Here is a 12,825-nt window from a genome sequence, read left to right as displayed (position 1 = left end):
ATGTAGAATGTTCTGCATATTTTCTTAAGATTCCTAAAGCACACTCTATTCTGTAATTGTTTTGCAGGTGGAAGATGCAATGCTGATGTTTGATAAGACAACCAACAGGCACAGAGGTAAGAACCCTAGTGTCAGAAGGCTGCTCCTTCACCCCCTCCTGGCCTCCATCCCTTCTCACCCCCAGCCACACAGACAAAAGACACAGTGAATATTTCAGAATTAAGCAGGCAGAGATTGACCATCTGTTGAAGATCTGTATTAATGGAGGGCACCGTAGCACAGAGTCCAGACACAGGACGCTTAAAAACCATTTCCTTTTGGCTTAGAAAGTCCTTTAATTATGCAGCCATGCCCAGTATGCGTTTGGGATATCCCTTTCTGGTCCTGATTTGCCTAGTCCTTGCTAAACCTCAGCACTAAGTGATCCAAGTGGAAGTTATTCAAAGCAGTTACTCACTGGAGCTCTCAATTTGCATTGAAGGAGGTGGTTTAGAAACACACTGTCAATCTAAAGGGCCAAAAAAGAAAAAACAAACAAACGTATTATAGGTTTATTCAATGTGTACAGTAATTGCATACTTGGAAATGCCCTTTTGCACATCTGGAATGTCTAGAGGCCGGCTGCACATAATTACTTGTATTTTTTCCTGTGTTCTTATTGTCTCGTCCATCTAGAAAATGGGTCTCAACTTGGGATCTATGAACCCCTGTAATGACATGCAAAGTGTTTTGTTGGTGCTTTTCTTGGGAGAGGGTCCCTAGCTTTGAACAGGTTCTCAAAGGGGTCGCTGATCTCTGTTCCCCACTCCCCCTAGAAAAAGAACACGTTGAAATTACTGCCTTAAACAGAAAATTGGACAAATCACAGAAATCCTCCCCAGAGGAAGCAGAGTCAAAGGTTATGCTTTAGTGTTCCATTCTCTTGTTCTCCAGAAGCTCGCGGTTTCTGGGGTTCCTATTAACAAGGTATTAATGATCAGAGCTTCCGAAGCGGGGGAGGGTGGCAGGAAGCAGTGTTCTTGAGAGAAGGAGCTGGAGTGAGCAGTGTTTCCTTGCCACTTGGATTGCATTTAGATGTTTCTCATGTTGTTTACATTCTTGCTGTCACCTGTGATTAGAAGCAGTTACCCAGCACTGACTGTATGTCTCTCCCGTTCAGAGCAGGCAGGCTGAGTGAAAGGGAGGAAGGAGTGGAGGGGGAATCGTTGCTTGAGGGGGTGGGAGAAGGAGGGAGCTGTCCTGAGGGTGCCTGGTGATCCAGCTTTCCCGTGTATCCATATGTAGTGGCCTCAAAAGGGAAAATGGAAAACTGGGTGGGAACGGGGGCTTCAGTGGTGTATCTGTTGGGAACTGATGGTGGGGAGGATAGAGGATGAGGAGCAGGAGGAGGGAAGGAGAGGAAGGAAGAGCTCATCGGTGTAGCATGATCGCCCCATCCTCTGCACCGCTCAGGAGAGAGAGCTGGGGGGACTAGGGGAGGGGCGGGGCAGTTCATGCTTATCCTCAGCCGTTGCCCCCATCACGTCTTTACGGTTTCCCAAGACTGCTTCTGCCTGCGTGTCCTGTTTGATCTTTACTGCAGCCTCAAGAGGGTTGTTGTGACTTTGGGAAAATCACTTAACTTCTTTGTGCCTTAGTTTATTCATCTGTTAAGTGGGGATAAGATTAGTGCCCCCATACAGGACTGTTCCAGGAGAGTGGTGCTGAGCGTGTCCTCTGTGCATAAATGTCAGCTCTTGTTATCTGTGTCCTTATCACTGCCTCCACTGTGTGGATGAGACAGCCAAAGCTCAGCGGGGCTGACTAGTGCACCCAAGGTCACGGTAGGGACTGAAACCTCGGACTGCGGATTTCAAATTCCGCTCTTCTTCTATTACTGACACATGGGAACACGTTTGTAATGAAGAGTGTTCTCATCTGTGTATTTTCAGAGTGGGTGAGGCCCATCTGCATGTGGCACTGGCATTCAATGTTAGAATACATAATCCTGGAAGATTCCTGAACAGTCTTTAGGCAGTATTATTGTCATTCTTTTTTGAATATCAGTGAATCAAGGTATTTTTTACCTGCTCTGTGTCAGGCCCTGTGTTCCAGGAGAGGATAAACATCTTGTTTGACCCTCACAGCTGTGTCGGGAAAGGGTTTTTCACTGAGGGACCTGAGAGTGCTGATGACTCTCAGTGGGCGGTCACTCGGGGTAACTGCCAGGAGGATTCACACTTAGGACGTCAGGCTCCCAGGTGTAGCCCCAGAGGAGGTGCCAGGAAAGGTCCTCCCTTGTGTCTCACCCAGATGCCTCCTGAAGAAGCCTCTTCTTTTTGTCCAGAGGCACTAGGCGCAGTGATGGGGCAGTGGCCTCCTGTTGCAAGGTCGGGGAGGGCCTTTCTGCAGCCCAGTGCGCTGAGCAGCTTCGGGCATTATCACTGCTCATGCTCCCAAGTTAGGCCTCCTGTGGGCATCGGTGGGAAGGAGGGTGGGCTGAGCCCCTGGGGTGGGTACTGTGCCAGAGTTTAATCCATCCTATGGTAGATGCAGGACCCCTCACATAATTTGTAGAGCCAGCAGGCCTCTTATTCAAAAATTACTGAGAATTTGAAGCAGAGCCCTTCTGCTCCTGGGGCCACGTGCGCTGCGCTAGCCATCCACCTGTGGGACGGGACGGAGCAGATGCAGCCTGCAGGGCCCCTGCCTGCTGCTGGTGGGCCAGGAGAGAAGGTGTGCCGAAGTGTCAACAGGAAGGAACTGACCTCCTGCCCACCTTTGCCTCTGTACAGAAATCTCCCCTGGGTTCTTTCTGCATAAGTGGGAGCTCTGGCCCACACACATTTCCCCATCCCCCCCCCCCAAACAGCTGAGGAGGGTTTCTCTTTGAACTTGGTGCTAAAGCTGGAGTAAAACTTCAGTGGTTCAGAGCATTTAGGGGAGGAAAGGATTTTTTTTAAATATCCCAGTGGAAGCACAAATCATATGTATGGAGCAAGTGGGCCCCCCTTCCCTGGCCTGGTGGAATGTGCATTTGGAATCAAGTGATAAGCCCAAGAAAATAAAATCCTTCTGCAGCCACCTTGCCCAGCCTTACCTTCACCCCCTCAGCTTCCTGTTTTCGATTATCTTATCAAGAGAAAAGTGCTGCAGTAGCAGAAGCTAAAGACACCTCTCAGGCTGGCACTGCCTCCAGCTTTCTTCTTAAAGAGGCCGGACCATTCAGTGCTGTCCCAGCGCTGCTCAGCTCTTCTGAACATCAGACTTCTTACCCAGCACATTGGCAGCCTGGGGCATGGACTCATCTTCAACCCCAGGCAGTTTGAAAACCACCTGTGTGCCCTTGGAGCTGTGGCTGTGGCCCTCAGGGAAAACTGAACAGGACAGGGCCTTCAGGAGCCGGACCAGCCAGGCTCATGGGACCCACTCCAACCATACTTGCCATTATGAGCCTGAGGTCAAGGCAGAAATTCCACTCCTTGCCCCACAGTGGCCTCCTCCTGCTCCCATCCCTCGCTGATCCCACAGGGACAAGGGTGGCCCTCCGTTACATCCGCACAGCAGTTTGCATCTCCTGTTCACAGAAGCAACAGCCTGTGTTTCTGCCCTTACTACATCGATACTTGGACTGCACTGTGGGAAAGAATCCGGGGGATGGGAGACAATGAGCCCCTTCCAGGATGTATATCCTGCATCCAGGAAGCTGGAAGGCAGTTTGGCATCTGACTCCCACACAGTGTGGAGTCTGCCCACCTTTGTCCTTTGAGCAGTCCTCCTCCAGCTTCTGCTGCACCCTTGATATTTGGTCAAGGATGCACTTCTCACTTCCTCACCTCTCTGAAGACCTCAGGTTCCTCCTCTGAGAAATGTGGGAACTGGGCTTGATGAGCTCTAGGCCCTGAGGTATGTTTCTGGCTTTTAGCTTTTTAACTGAGACAGTGTCCACGATAAATTCCTTTTTATTTTTAACTAGGGGAGGGAAGGGTGCGGTTGTCGGTTGGGTGCCCTGAGATGAGGACCAGCATGCAGAAATGCTGTCAGCAAGGAGTGGCAGAGGCAAGCCCACCTGTGATGCCCCAGGGAATTGTGAAGCTAGGGCTGTCCCAGCTGGGTGAGAGGGTGGCCTTTTTGCCTGTATGTTGCTCGGTCATTGAAAGCGCATGCCCCGGGAAGCAGGCATGACCTTGCATTTCCACTGAGGAACTCCTGGAGGGGAGGGCATCTTGTAGCAGCACTGCCGGTGGGTCCAGAAGGGGGATCTGGGCATCACAGTGCGCACAATGCTGGTGTACAACAGGTTCTGTGCTAACCAGGCCGTGTCAACACTCTTGGTAGGAACAGCCAATACTGTCTGAGCACTTACATACCAAATGTTTGGCACAGTGCCTGCACATTTTGGTGAATGTTTATGACCAACAGCCATAGATGAGCCCAGCTGCCCACTCTAGCCAGACACAAACACAGCCTGTGTGACCCAGAGCCCACACTCTTAGCCACTCCACAAGCATGGTGCTAGGCAGTGAGTAGTTAAAAGCAGGAGAGTTGGTGATTTTAAGAGCACCACCTCAATTTCAGTCCTTTTCCATACCCACCCTCATGGCTGGGTGTGTCGCCATTCCCAGATGGAGAAACCGAGGCACATAGAGTTTTAGAAGGCCACACAGCAGCTTCCTACAGCCCGGCAGAAGCTGAGCTACGGGTAAGAGCTAGGGCCTTCCTCACCCCTGCCCATGTCTTCATTTTAGGGCCTTCCATGAGATTATTCGTGCCTAAGGATGGAGAGAAAATGGTGGCTTTCCAGTTTTCTCAGTCATTTCATTTGCTCTCTAAAAGCTGTTAGAGGTGGTCTAAAATATACTGGGCTGTGATCACCAAAGGATTTAATCATTGGGGAAAAGTTTGTTGCTTTATCCTTGCAAAACTCAGATAAGATCTTGAATTCAGCATTAGGTATTGATCTTGGAGTGGAGCTGCCAGGGGAAGGGCACAGAGGGAAGAAGCAGGTGCTGTCCTTTCTAACTCGCCCTTTGGTAGGCAGAGGGTAGAGGGGTTGACAGCCAAAGGGAGGGAGGGTGGAATGGTTCAGTGCTGTGTCCCCACTCTTCTCTCTGCACATCAACCCTGTTTGAGAAAGTGGAATATGAGGGTGTTGGTTGCTAAAATACATCTGACTCTCACCTCCATGTGGGGGAAGGGAGCTCCGCCATGACACGCATCATTCCAGGGGCGCCTCAGCTGTCCCTCCAGCTACAACCCCAGGCCCTAGGCTCCTGAACCACGGGCTGCTTGATCCCTCCAAATCTAGCCCCTCAGGGGAGAGCTGGGCAGCTGGGGGCCCTGGTGTTCTTTGAAGCTCATTGGGCGGCCTGGTGAGGGTCAGCTGGCGAGGGGACGGTTTCTGGCAGAGCACAGAGGAGAGACTTGGAGACTGGCCTTCTAACTCCCTGTGGCTCCCATTACCCAGCAGGCCTGTTTGCTCTGAACATTGCCCGAGGCAAAAGAACAGGCCGGGGGAGAGAAAAAAAAAGATCAGTGTGATGGATGACTCCTCTCACAACTGTTAGCAGTTGCTTATTAAGTGCAACGCAAATGACTATGGAGGGGAACAACAGTTCTGAGGCAGTTACTCCCCCCACCCCCGCCCCTACCTGCAGGGCCCCTCTGCTGTGCTGGCCTCAGCCCCAGGCTGGTTTTGTGAACCTCAAAGAGCACCAGCACCAGCAGGCCCCCTGCACAAAAAGGTCCCTTTCCCAGGATGGCTGTGGCTTACCAGGAGCTACTGGGCTGAAAGGGCACAGAGATGGGCCCGTGGGGGCAGGAGGGAGGCCCTTTCTGCAGGCTCACCTCAAGGCAGTGGGTCAGAGCTTGGCCCCACCTGCAGAGCTTACTCAGCAGCTCCATCCCAAAAAAACAGTTGGCTGAAGTTTAAGGTCTCTGTAATTTGTATTCTCAGTTTATTAATTAAAATGGTGCCAGTAAAATGTAGCTGAAACTGTGATAGACGATAATGCTTTTCTAAGGAGGAAAAAGCAGCCCTAAATGTCCTATATGCCAGACACTCACTTTGGAAACTGACCTCTTTTATGTACACTGAAGATGATTAAGAATCGCTCTGAAATTATTTTTTTATTGCACCTGTTTCCCAAAAAGGGGAGGGCACATACACAAGCAGAAATTACATTAAAACATTAAAAGGCATTGCTTCATTTGTAGGTGTGGGATGTCAAAGACAATGTATACATGTTTTTCCTAATGAGTTTCTAACATTCTGATTTTACCTAAAGAAAAGGGTGGGGACTCGGTAGCGGGTACATGGAACTTTGTGGGATGGAGAAAGTGTGTTTGCCATCGAGAAGCACCTCTGGGTGGGGTAGAAAGGGTTCTTGGAATCACAGCTGTTGATGACCCATGCTGATGTGATTCAAGGCATTGGCACCCATGGCTGGAGTCCGTCCTGTTGCAGCTGTGTCCTTTGCATGTTCCCCACTTCTCGAATCTGCTCTTTCATCCCTGTGCCAGCTGCTGCTGCTGTCTGGTCCCCATGGCATTTTTCCCCAAGTCTGAGAGGTATTAAGAGGTTTATTGGAAACCCATAAACCCAGAGCCGATCATTACTGGTATGATCCCAATTCTGCACCTGAATTGGAAGCCTGTTGACCAGAAGCTGCTGGTCTGGCCTAGGTCACTAACACCAACGAAGGGTCTTAGCCCCCCTGAGCTTTCAGGCCAGCCCATAGTTAGTACCAGGTGGGCTCTAGGATCTGGATCGGGTTAGGTGATCCTCTTCTCTTACCAGAGTGAACCATTGTCACTGTGGGGCAACTGTTTAAGCAAAATATTGACAAACCAAGATTCTCGGAGAGAATGTTTGGAATGGGGTAGAAACTCAATACCATCAAGTCTCTTCCAGCTCACCCTGATAGAAGAGTCCTGGAGACCAGGGAGCAGGGGCTGGCAGTGATTTGGACATTAATTGCTGCCTTTGGGTATGTGCAGGCTTGAAGGTGGGCGTACTTCAGTCAGAATGGGGGAGAGCCACCAAGTCCCACGGTGGCATGAATGACTGACCACTCCCTCTCCACTGGATTCTTAGAGCCCCAGGCACTGTGCTCCTAACTGTGGAAGGAGCTAGCAGGGATAGAATGGACCCCTACTGGGCTCATTTTAAAGCTGGGCTGTATGTATAAATGGTGGGCATGCTTGTAGGTGCCCCCCATGAAGTACCCCCACCCCGCTCCTTCACTGCCTGGCACCACTTTCCCCAGAGGCCAGTCAACCTCACCCCTGGCCCCCAACATGTTCCCCTCAAGGCCTGGCCTGTCACCTGACCCATCTCATAACCTTTTTCCAAGTCTACAAGGAATGTGCAGCAATGGAGGGGAGCGGGGTGAAGAGCTGAGGCCCCCACCCTGAGCCACCTTTCAAGAGCAGGCCCTGGTGACATCTAAACATTTTATTTTCTCCTTCAGCAAACACCATTAGCTTTCCGGAGAAATTGGTACAAACATGACCTCGCAAATCACCAATTAAAAGGGCAGGGTTGGAGGAGAATGTGAATTTGAAAACATGCAGGGGCGGCCATGAGAGAGTCCTCTAGTATCTCTGGCTCAGGCAGTATCGACCTGAAACTTTACTGCTGTTTCTGACAGGAAAGCATGCAGTGTGCTCTGATTTTTTCTCTGAGCTAACTGAATTCCAGAAGCGCCCATTCCCATACTGTCTCTGGAGTTATTAGTCAACAAAGTAGCTTGGTTTCAGCTCACCTACTTTTCTTTGTAGATGTAGAGTAACATAAAGCCCTCAACTGTCTGGCCAAAGGGCTGGGCACAGGGATGCCCAGCACAAGGCAGCCTGTGAAGCCAGGGGAATTTGGCACCCAGGATGCGCTGCATAGCTGAAGTATAAATCTTAAAGTTCTTTCCTTTAGAATAAAAGCCCTGGCACCAAAAGGATGGTGAGCTAATAGGTCTTCTTGCCTCCCTCCTGGCTGTGGCCCACGGAAGCAGAAAGGGAGTGGGCCCAGGGTCAGCAATTTCATTGACCCAGAAATGGGTTTTTGTAGAGAGGGACAATGAGGCTTTTGTTTGGTCCTGTTCCCACAGAAGCGCAGGCTCTGACTCTCACGACATATGTTTTAAGATCCCGGTGAGGGCTGAGGGTGGAGGCCTGAGGAGAGAAAGGAGCCTTTAGCCTGGCGACCTGATTAAAAGGCCCCCTCTCTCTTAGCATCTAGGTGCTGCTAGGGGCCCACAGAGGGCTGGCCCTCGGGGAACCAGAGTCAGGACCAGCTGCCTCCTGCTGGGACCTCAGGGTCCTGCAGCAGCCCCAGTGATCGGGCAGCTCTGGACTTGAGTTTCTGTCGTGAGCCTTGTGGATCAGAGGACCACTAGCTAGTCTCTCTCCCTGAATGCCCATGGCTTGCTGGGAAGAGCTTGCAGTTTAGACTTGACCGTACTTGGTTTCAGATCCCAGCTTTCCATGAGTGTGATCTCAGGACTGAAGGGCTGAGCCCCATTGGACTGTAACACACCTGCTCTGAGAGTGAAATGAGCCTACAGCGGTCAGTGCCTTTCTTTTCCCCTTTTCCCTTAAAGACTGTTGATTCAACTTCTTTAGGCTAACAAACAACAATATCTGTGATTGAATTTTTAAGACCCTAGTCTTTAAAAATAATTTTCCCCTTCCCTCCACACACAAAACATGCTTGCATGGGTGTAGAATATTTCTGAAAGGATACAGACAAAACTGGTAACGAAGAGTTAGAATGGCATAGTGCCGAAGAGCACACACTCCGGAGTCAGACAGCTGGTGTTTAGATCTATGCTCTGTGACTTAAAAGCTGTGTGACCTTGGGCAAGTTACCCTCTCTGTGACTCAGATTCCTCATTTATAAAATAGGAATGATGACATCGTGTTAGCCTGAGGCTTACATCAGTTAATAAGTCTTAAGACTTGAAATAGTCTCTGGCCATAGTAAGCCCTTGAATATGTTTTGTACACATGTACGTATACTCACAGATCTAAATATAAATAAAAGACAATTTGCTTCTGGGAAAGAAGATTGACCAGAGGAACAAAGATAGAGAAAACCTTTTTATTGTACACTCATTTCCTTTTCAGTTTTTGTACCATGTGCATTAACTATTCAAACTTCTACTTTTTTAGTGTAAGCTTTTAAAATTTGTTCTAGTTTGAGTTATAAATGTAGCGATATCACATGAGAGAATTTTCAACAGAAACAAACTCACCTCACACCTAACACAATAACCGCTATCACTTCTACCTGTTCCTGACATTTGTGTGAATATTTTAAAATTTGGTAGCAATCCCGTGGCTGGTACAACATGGGGCGTCTCATGCTCGGTTGAATGAATAGCAGGGTCTGCCTCATCTGAGTTTGCTGTCCTGCCTGGGAGCCAGGAGGGGACCAAGTTGCTCCAGGACAAGACTTGATTAAATCCAACAGAGCATTCTTTGCCCCTAAATCGCCTGTCTTTTCCTTGCCATAAACAGAGAGTCAGATTAGATAGATGAGGATTTTCTTGGTAGTTTCTACTCCTCCCAGACAACGTGCTATTAATAGAATAGCCAGACTGGCCCCGGGTCTGGGAAGGACCCCAGTTTGCTCTAGTTTATCCAAGACCAAAGGGGAGGGAAGTCAAATGGGAGATCCTCCATTCCAGAAGTGCGAAGTGCTTTTTAATTAAGGGAAAAAAAAAGTTAAAAGCGTTTTCATAGCCCACATTATAATTAATAAACATGTGGGGACCTCACACAGTAGGCCAAATACAGAATCCTCATCTGTTCCCCCTTGCCTATTTTAAGGGCCATAGCAAATACCCAGTTAATGAAGCTTGTGAGGTGTCTGGGCCATGTGGCAAAGGGGTGAGAGCTTGTGTCTAAAGTCATACTGCTGGGTTCAAATTCCAGCACTACTACTAATCAGCTGGGGGACCTTGAGCAAGTACTTAAACTTCTCTGAAGCTCGGTTTTCTCATCTGTTAAATACTATTAACTCATGGACTTGTGAGGTTAAAGTGAGATAATCTGTGTGAAGCTTCTGATGCTTAGGAGACTATAAACGTTAGCCTCATTATAATAACTACTGGTATTTACTACTAATAAAAATGCTGCTACTATCATTACTTGGAGAATGAGGGTTAAGTTTTGCTGATTGGAGGAGGTATTAACACTCTTGAGGGCTGTTAGCAGATACTGTCTCTTCCAAGATGGGAGGGTATTGTGGGTTGAATTGTATCCCCAAAAAAGGTGTATTGAAGTCCTGATTTCTCTTATCCCAGAATGTCACTTTATTTGGAAATAGGGTCTTTGCAAATGTAATCAAGTTAAGATGAAGTCATGATGGATTAGGTTAACCCAGTATCCTTGGTGTCCTAGGAAGAGGGAGGACATATAAAGAGACACACACAGGAAAGGTGTCACGTGACCATGGAGGCAGAGATTGGAGTTACATGATTCTGTGAACATTCTATATGCCCTGCTAAGAGAAGGGCATGGGACAAATGTTCTCTTAGAGCCTTCTAGAGAACATGGCCCTGCTAACACCTTAATTTTGGATTTCTAGCTTCCAGAATGTGAGAGAATACATTTCTGTCTTTTTAAGCCCCAAGTTGGTGGTACTTTGTTACAACAGGTCTAGGAAAATAACACAGAAGGAAAAGCAGTGCTTTTGGTCGCGCATGTCCCCCTGCTCACCAGTGGCCTGCAGTCCCAGTGGGCAAGCGTGGCCTTCTCGGTCTGCATGGTCCTATCCACATCACAGCTGCTCCTTCAGCAAAATTCTGTGCAAGAGAAATTAGAGAAAAGACCCTTTACCTGAGAACACAGCCCCGGAATCCTGACATAGTTCATGGCTTGCCCAAATCTAATTCAGGCTAAAGACCATGAAATTGACCTTGAAGTGTTAAAAGATACTTTTTGATAGAGAGAGACACTTGAAGAACTCTGAGATTTAATTTTTAATTCAGTAGCCCTCAGAGCTCAGTCACTTCTTTATAAGCCAAGGAATAACTAATACACTTAGGAGTTGTCAGAAGCCCCAACTCCCAAGAATGCAAACCCTACTAGTTAGATGGTGTTCCCGGCTGGTTCATTCAACTCGGCTATTGAAGGGAAGTGAAAAAAAAAAGAAGGAACTCAGGAGAGCTCATATGTGTGACAAGACAAGCTTCGCCATCCTTACCTACCTGCCCTGGCTTCCACCCTGGGAAAAGATCAGAAAGAACACACAGCAAGACAACACTAAATCGCAAAACCTGCCAACCAGCCTTCTTGATTTCTTTATGTTATCCCAGAAACCCTTCCAGGCAGGAGCATTTGCCAAATTCAGTCCTAGATTGAGTTTCTGAGCTAAATTAATGCAGCTGAGGGTCAAAGCAGTAACACCTGCAGATCTCCAGGCCTAGGACGCTGGTGGGCACAGTGGTAATTAATAGTCTCAGTACCCAGGTGGAGGTGCTTGTCTTAGTCCTCAGTTTTGGTTTGCAAACCTGGCTGCTCATAGAAATAACTGCCCTGATTTTACAGTGATCAAAGTTGAGCACCTTTGAGCACTCTTACGAATCTGAAACTTCTTCCTCAACTTGCCACCCCATCTGGATATCAGGAAGTAATTGAAAGCACCTCCTTCTCTCTGAACGTCTCCAGCATCGGTGCCTGTGTTCCAGCACCCTAGGCAAAGCCGGCGCCTCTGTACCAGATCTGCAAAGTACGCAATGCTGACACGCCATTTATTATCTCAGAGGCTGGTTCAATTCATGGATGATTCATGACTCTGCTTTCCACTGCCACTGGAGGTGACATCATCCATTCTGGGCCCAGAATAGATGCAGAAGCAACAGTGGCCCCCATTTTGTGTGTCTCTCGCCAGCCCTGGGCTGCCTCCCACCTCACAGCCAGCTGCTGTGTTTTTACTGAGTGGAGCTGGTGGTGGACCCAGGGTGCCCATAGGAAGTAGCTCCTTAATAGAAGGTCGTAAATGTGTTTTGATGCTCTTGTAGCTGTACAATAAAGCAGAAAAAAGAACTTCCCCATAGTTCACCTCTTCCTTTTATGTTCCTTTGGTTGAAATTTCAGTGGCCCTCATACCAAAGAGCTGCTTAACTCCTGTGGCCAACTTTGGTTTCCTTACTTAGGGATAGGGCTGATTGGGATAGTCGGAGTGACAGTTATCCACAGGCCAGTATTATACCCTCTGTCATGTCAGAGGCTTGGGCTGGATCAGTGTTTTTCAACCCTGGTTGCACATTAGAGTCACCAGGGGAGTTTTTAAAACATACCAGTGCCTGGGAGTTTTTAAAATGTATCAGTTAAATGAGATTCAGGGATGGACCCCTGGTGCTGGTAAGTTTTAACATTTCCCCAGCCAAAGCTAATAGGCAGTCAGGGCTGGAAACCCCTGGGTCAGATGATCTCCAAGAACTCTTCAGCTTTAAAACCCACGGACGCAGCACTGCTGACTAGGTCTTAGACCCTGACCTGCCTACTGAAAAGGCTTTGCTGCTTCCATCACTATTAGGATAAGGCCTCAAATGTTACTGCTGGTCTATGGGGTCTTTGATGCCTGACCCTTCTCTGTACTTAGCTTTACCACATGTCATGGTCCCTGCAGCTACCCTGACTTCTTGGGCATTTCCTTAACAGGGCAGCTCTCACAGGCTGTTCTTGGGCCAAGAACAGTCTGTCTCTCACTTCCAGCCAGTTCCTATTCACCTTTTAGGACTCGGCTTAAATGTCCTTTACAGAACCCTCAGACTAGGCCTGCTCCATCAGTCATGCTCATGGCTCCTTGTAATTTCCCTTGGTGGCACTTATCAATTCTTA

At 48.5% G+C, this 12,825-nt stretch overlaps 1 protein-coding gene and 1 long non-coding RNA gene across 14 annotated transcripts in view; one reads left to right on the top strand and one right to left on the bottom strand.

Moving 5' to 3' along the window:
* The window catches only part of MSI2 (musashi RNA binding protein 2), a 372,867-nt gene that overhangs the window by 233,259 nt on the left and 126,783 nt on the right, over positions 1 to 12,825 (top strand). For all 12 annotated transcript variants that reach the window (XR_012130677.1, XM_037003866.2, XM_037003865.2 and 9 more), the window contains one exon: positions 68 to 116. Coding sequence is in view for 11 of the 12 variants with exons in the window: in XM_037003866.2 (XP_036859761.1) it covers positions 68 to 116 (49 nt within the window). In the remaining variant the exon portion in view is untranslated. The remainder of the gene's footprint in view (positions 1 to 67; positions 117 to 12,825) is intronic.
* Positions 1,439 to 12,823, bottom strand: LOC140849110 (uncharacterized). Of its 2 annotated transcripts, none has more exons than XR_012130679.1 (3): positions 11,626 to 12,823; positions 10,699 to 10,784; positions 1,439 to 6,542 (listed from the first exon to the last, which is right to left on the bottom strand). It is a non-coding gene; the product is annotated as an uncharacterized lncRNA (long non-coding RNA). The 2 variants fall into 2 exon arrangements; XR_012130678.1 differs by having other exon boundaries at positions 11,547 to 12,818.

Source organism: Manis javanica, chromosome 4, assembly GCF_040802235.1.
Source record: "Manis javanica isolate MJ-LG chromosome 4, MJ_LKY, whole genome shotgun sequence".
In the NCBI taxonomy this organism is placed as follows: domain Eukaryota; kingdom Metazoa; phylum Chordata; class Mammalia; order Pholidota; family Manidae; genus Manis; species Manis javanica.
Note: the sequence above shows the minus strand (reverse complement) of the source record. Positions and strands in the feature narration are given on the sequence as shown.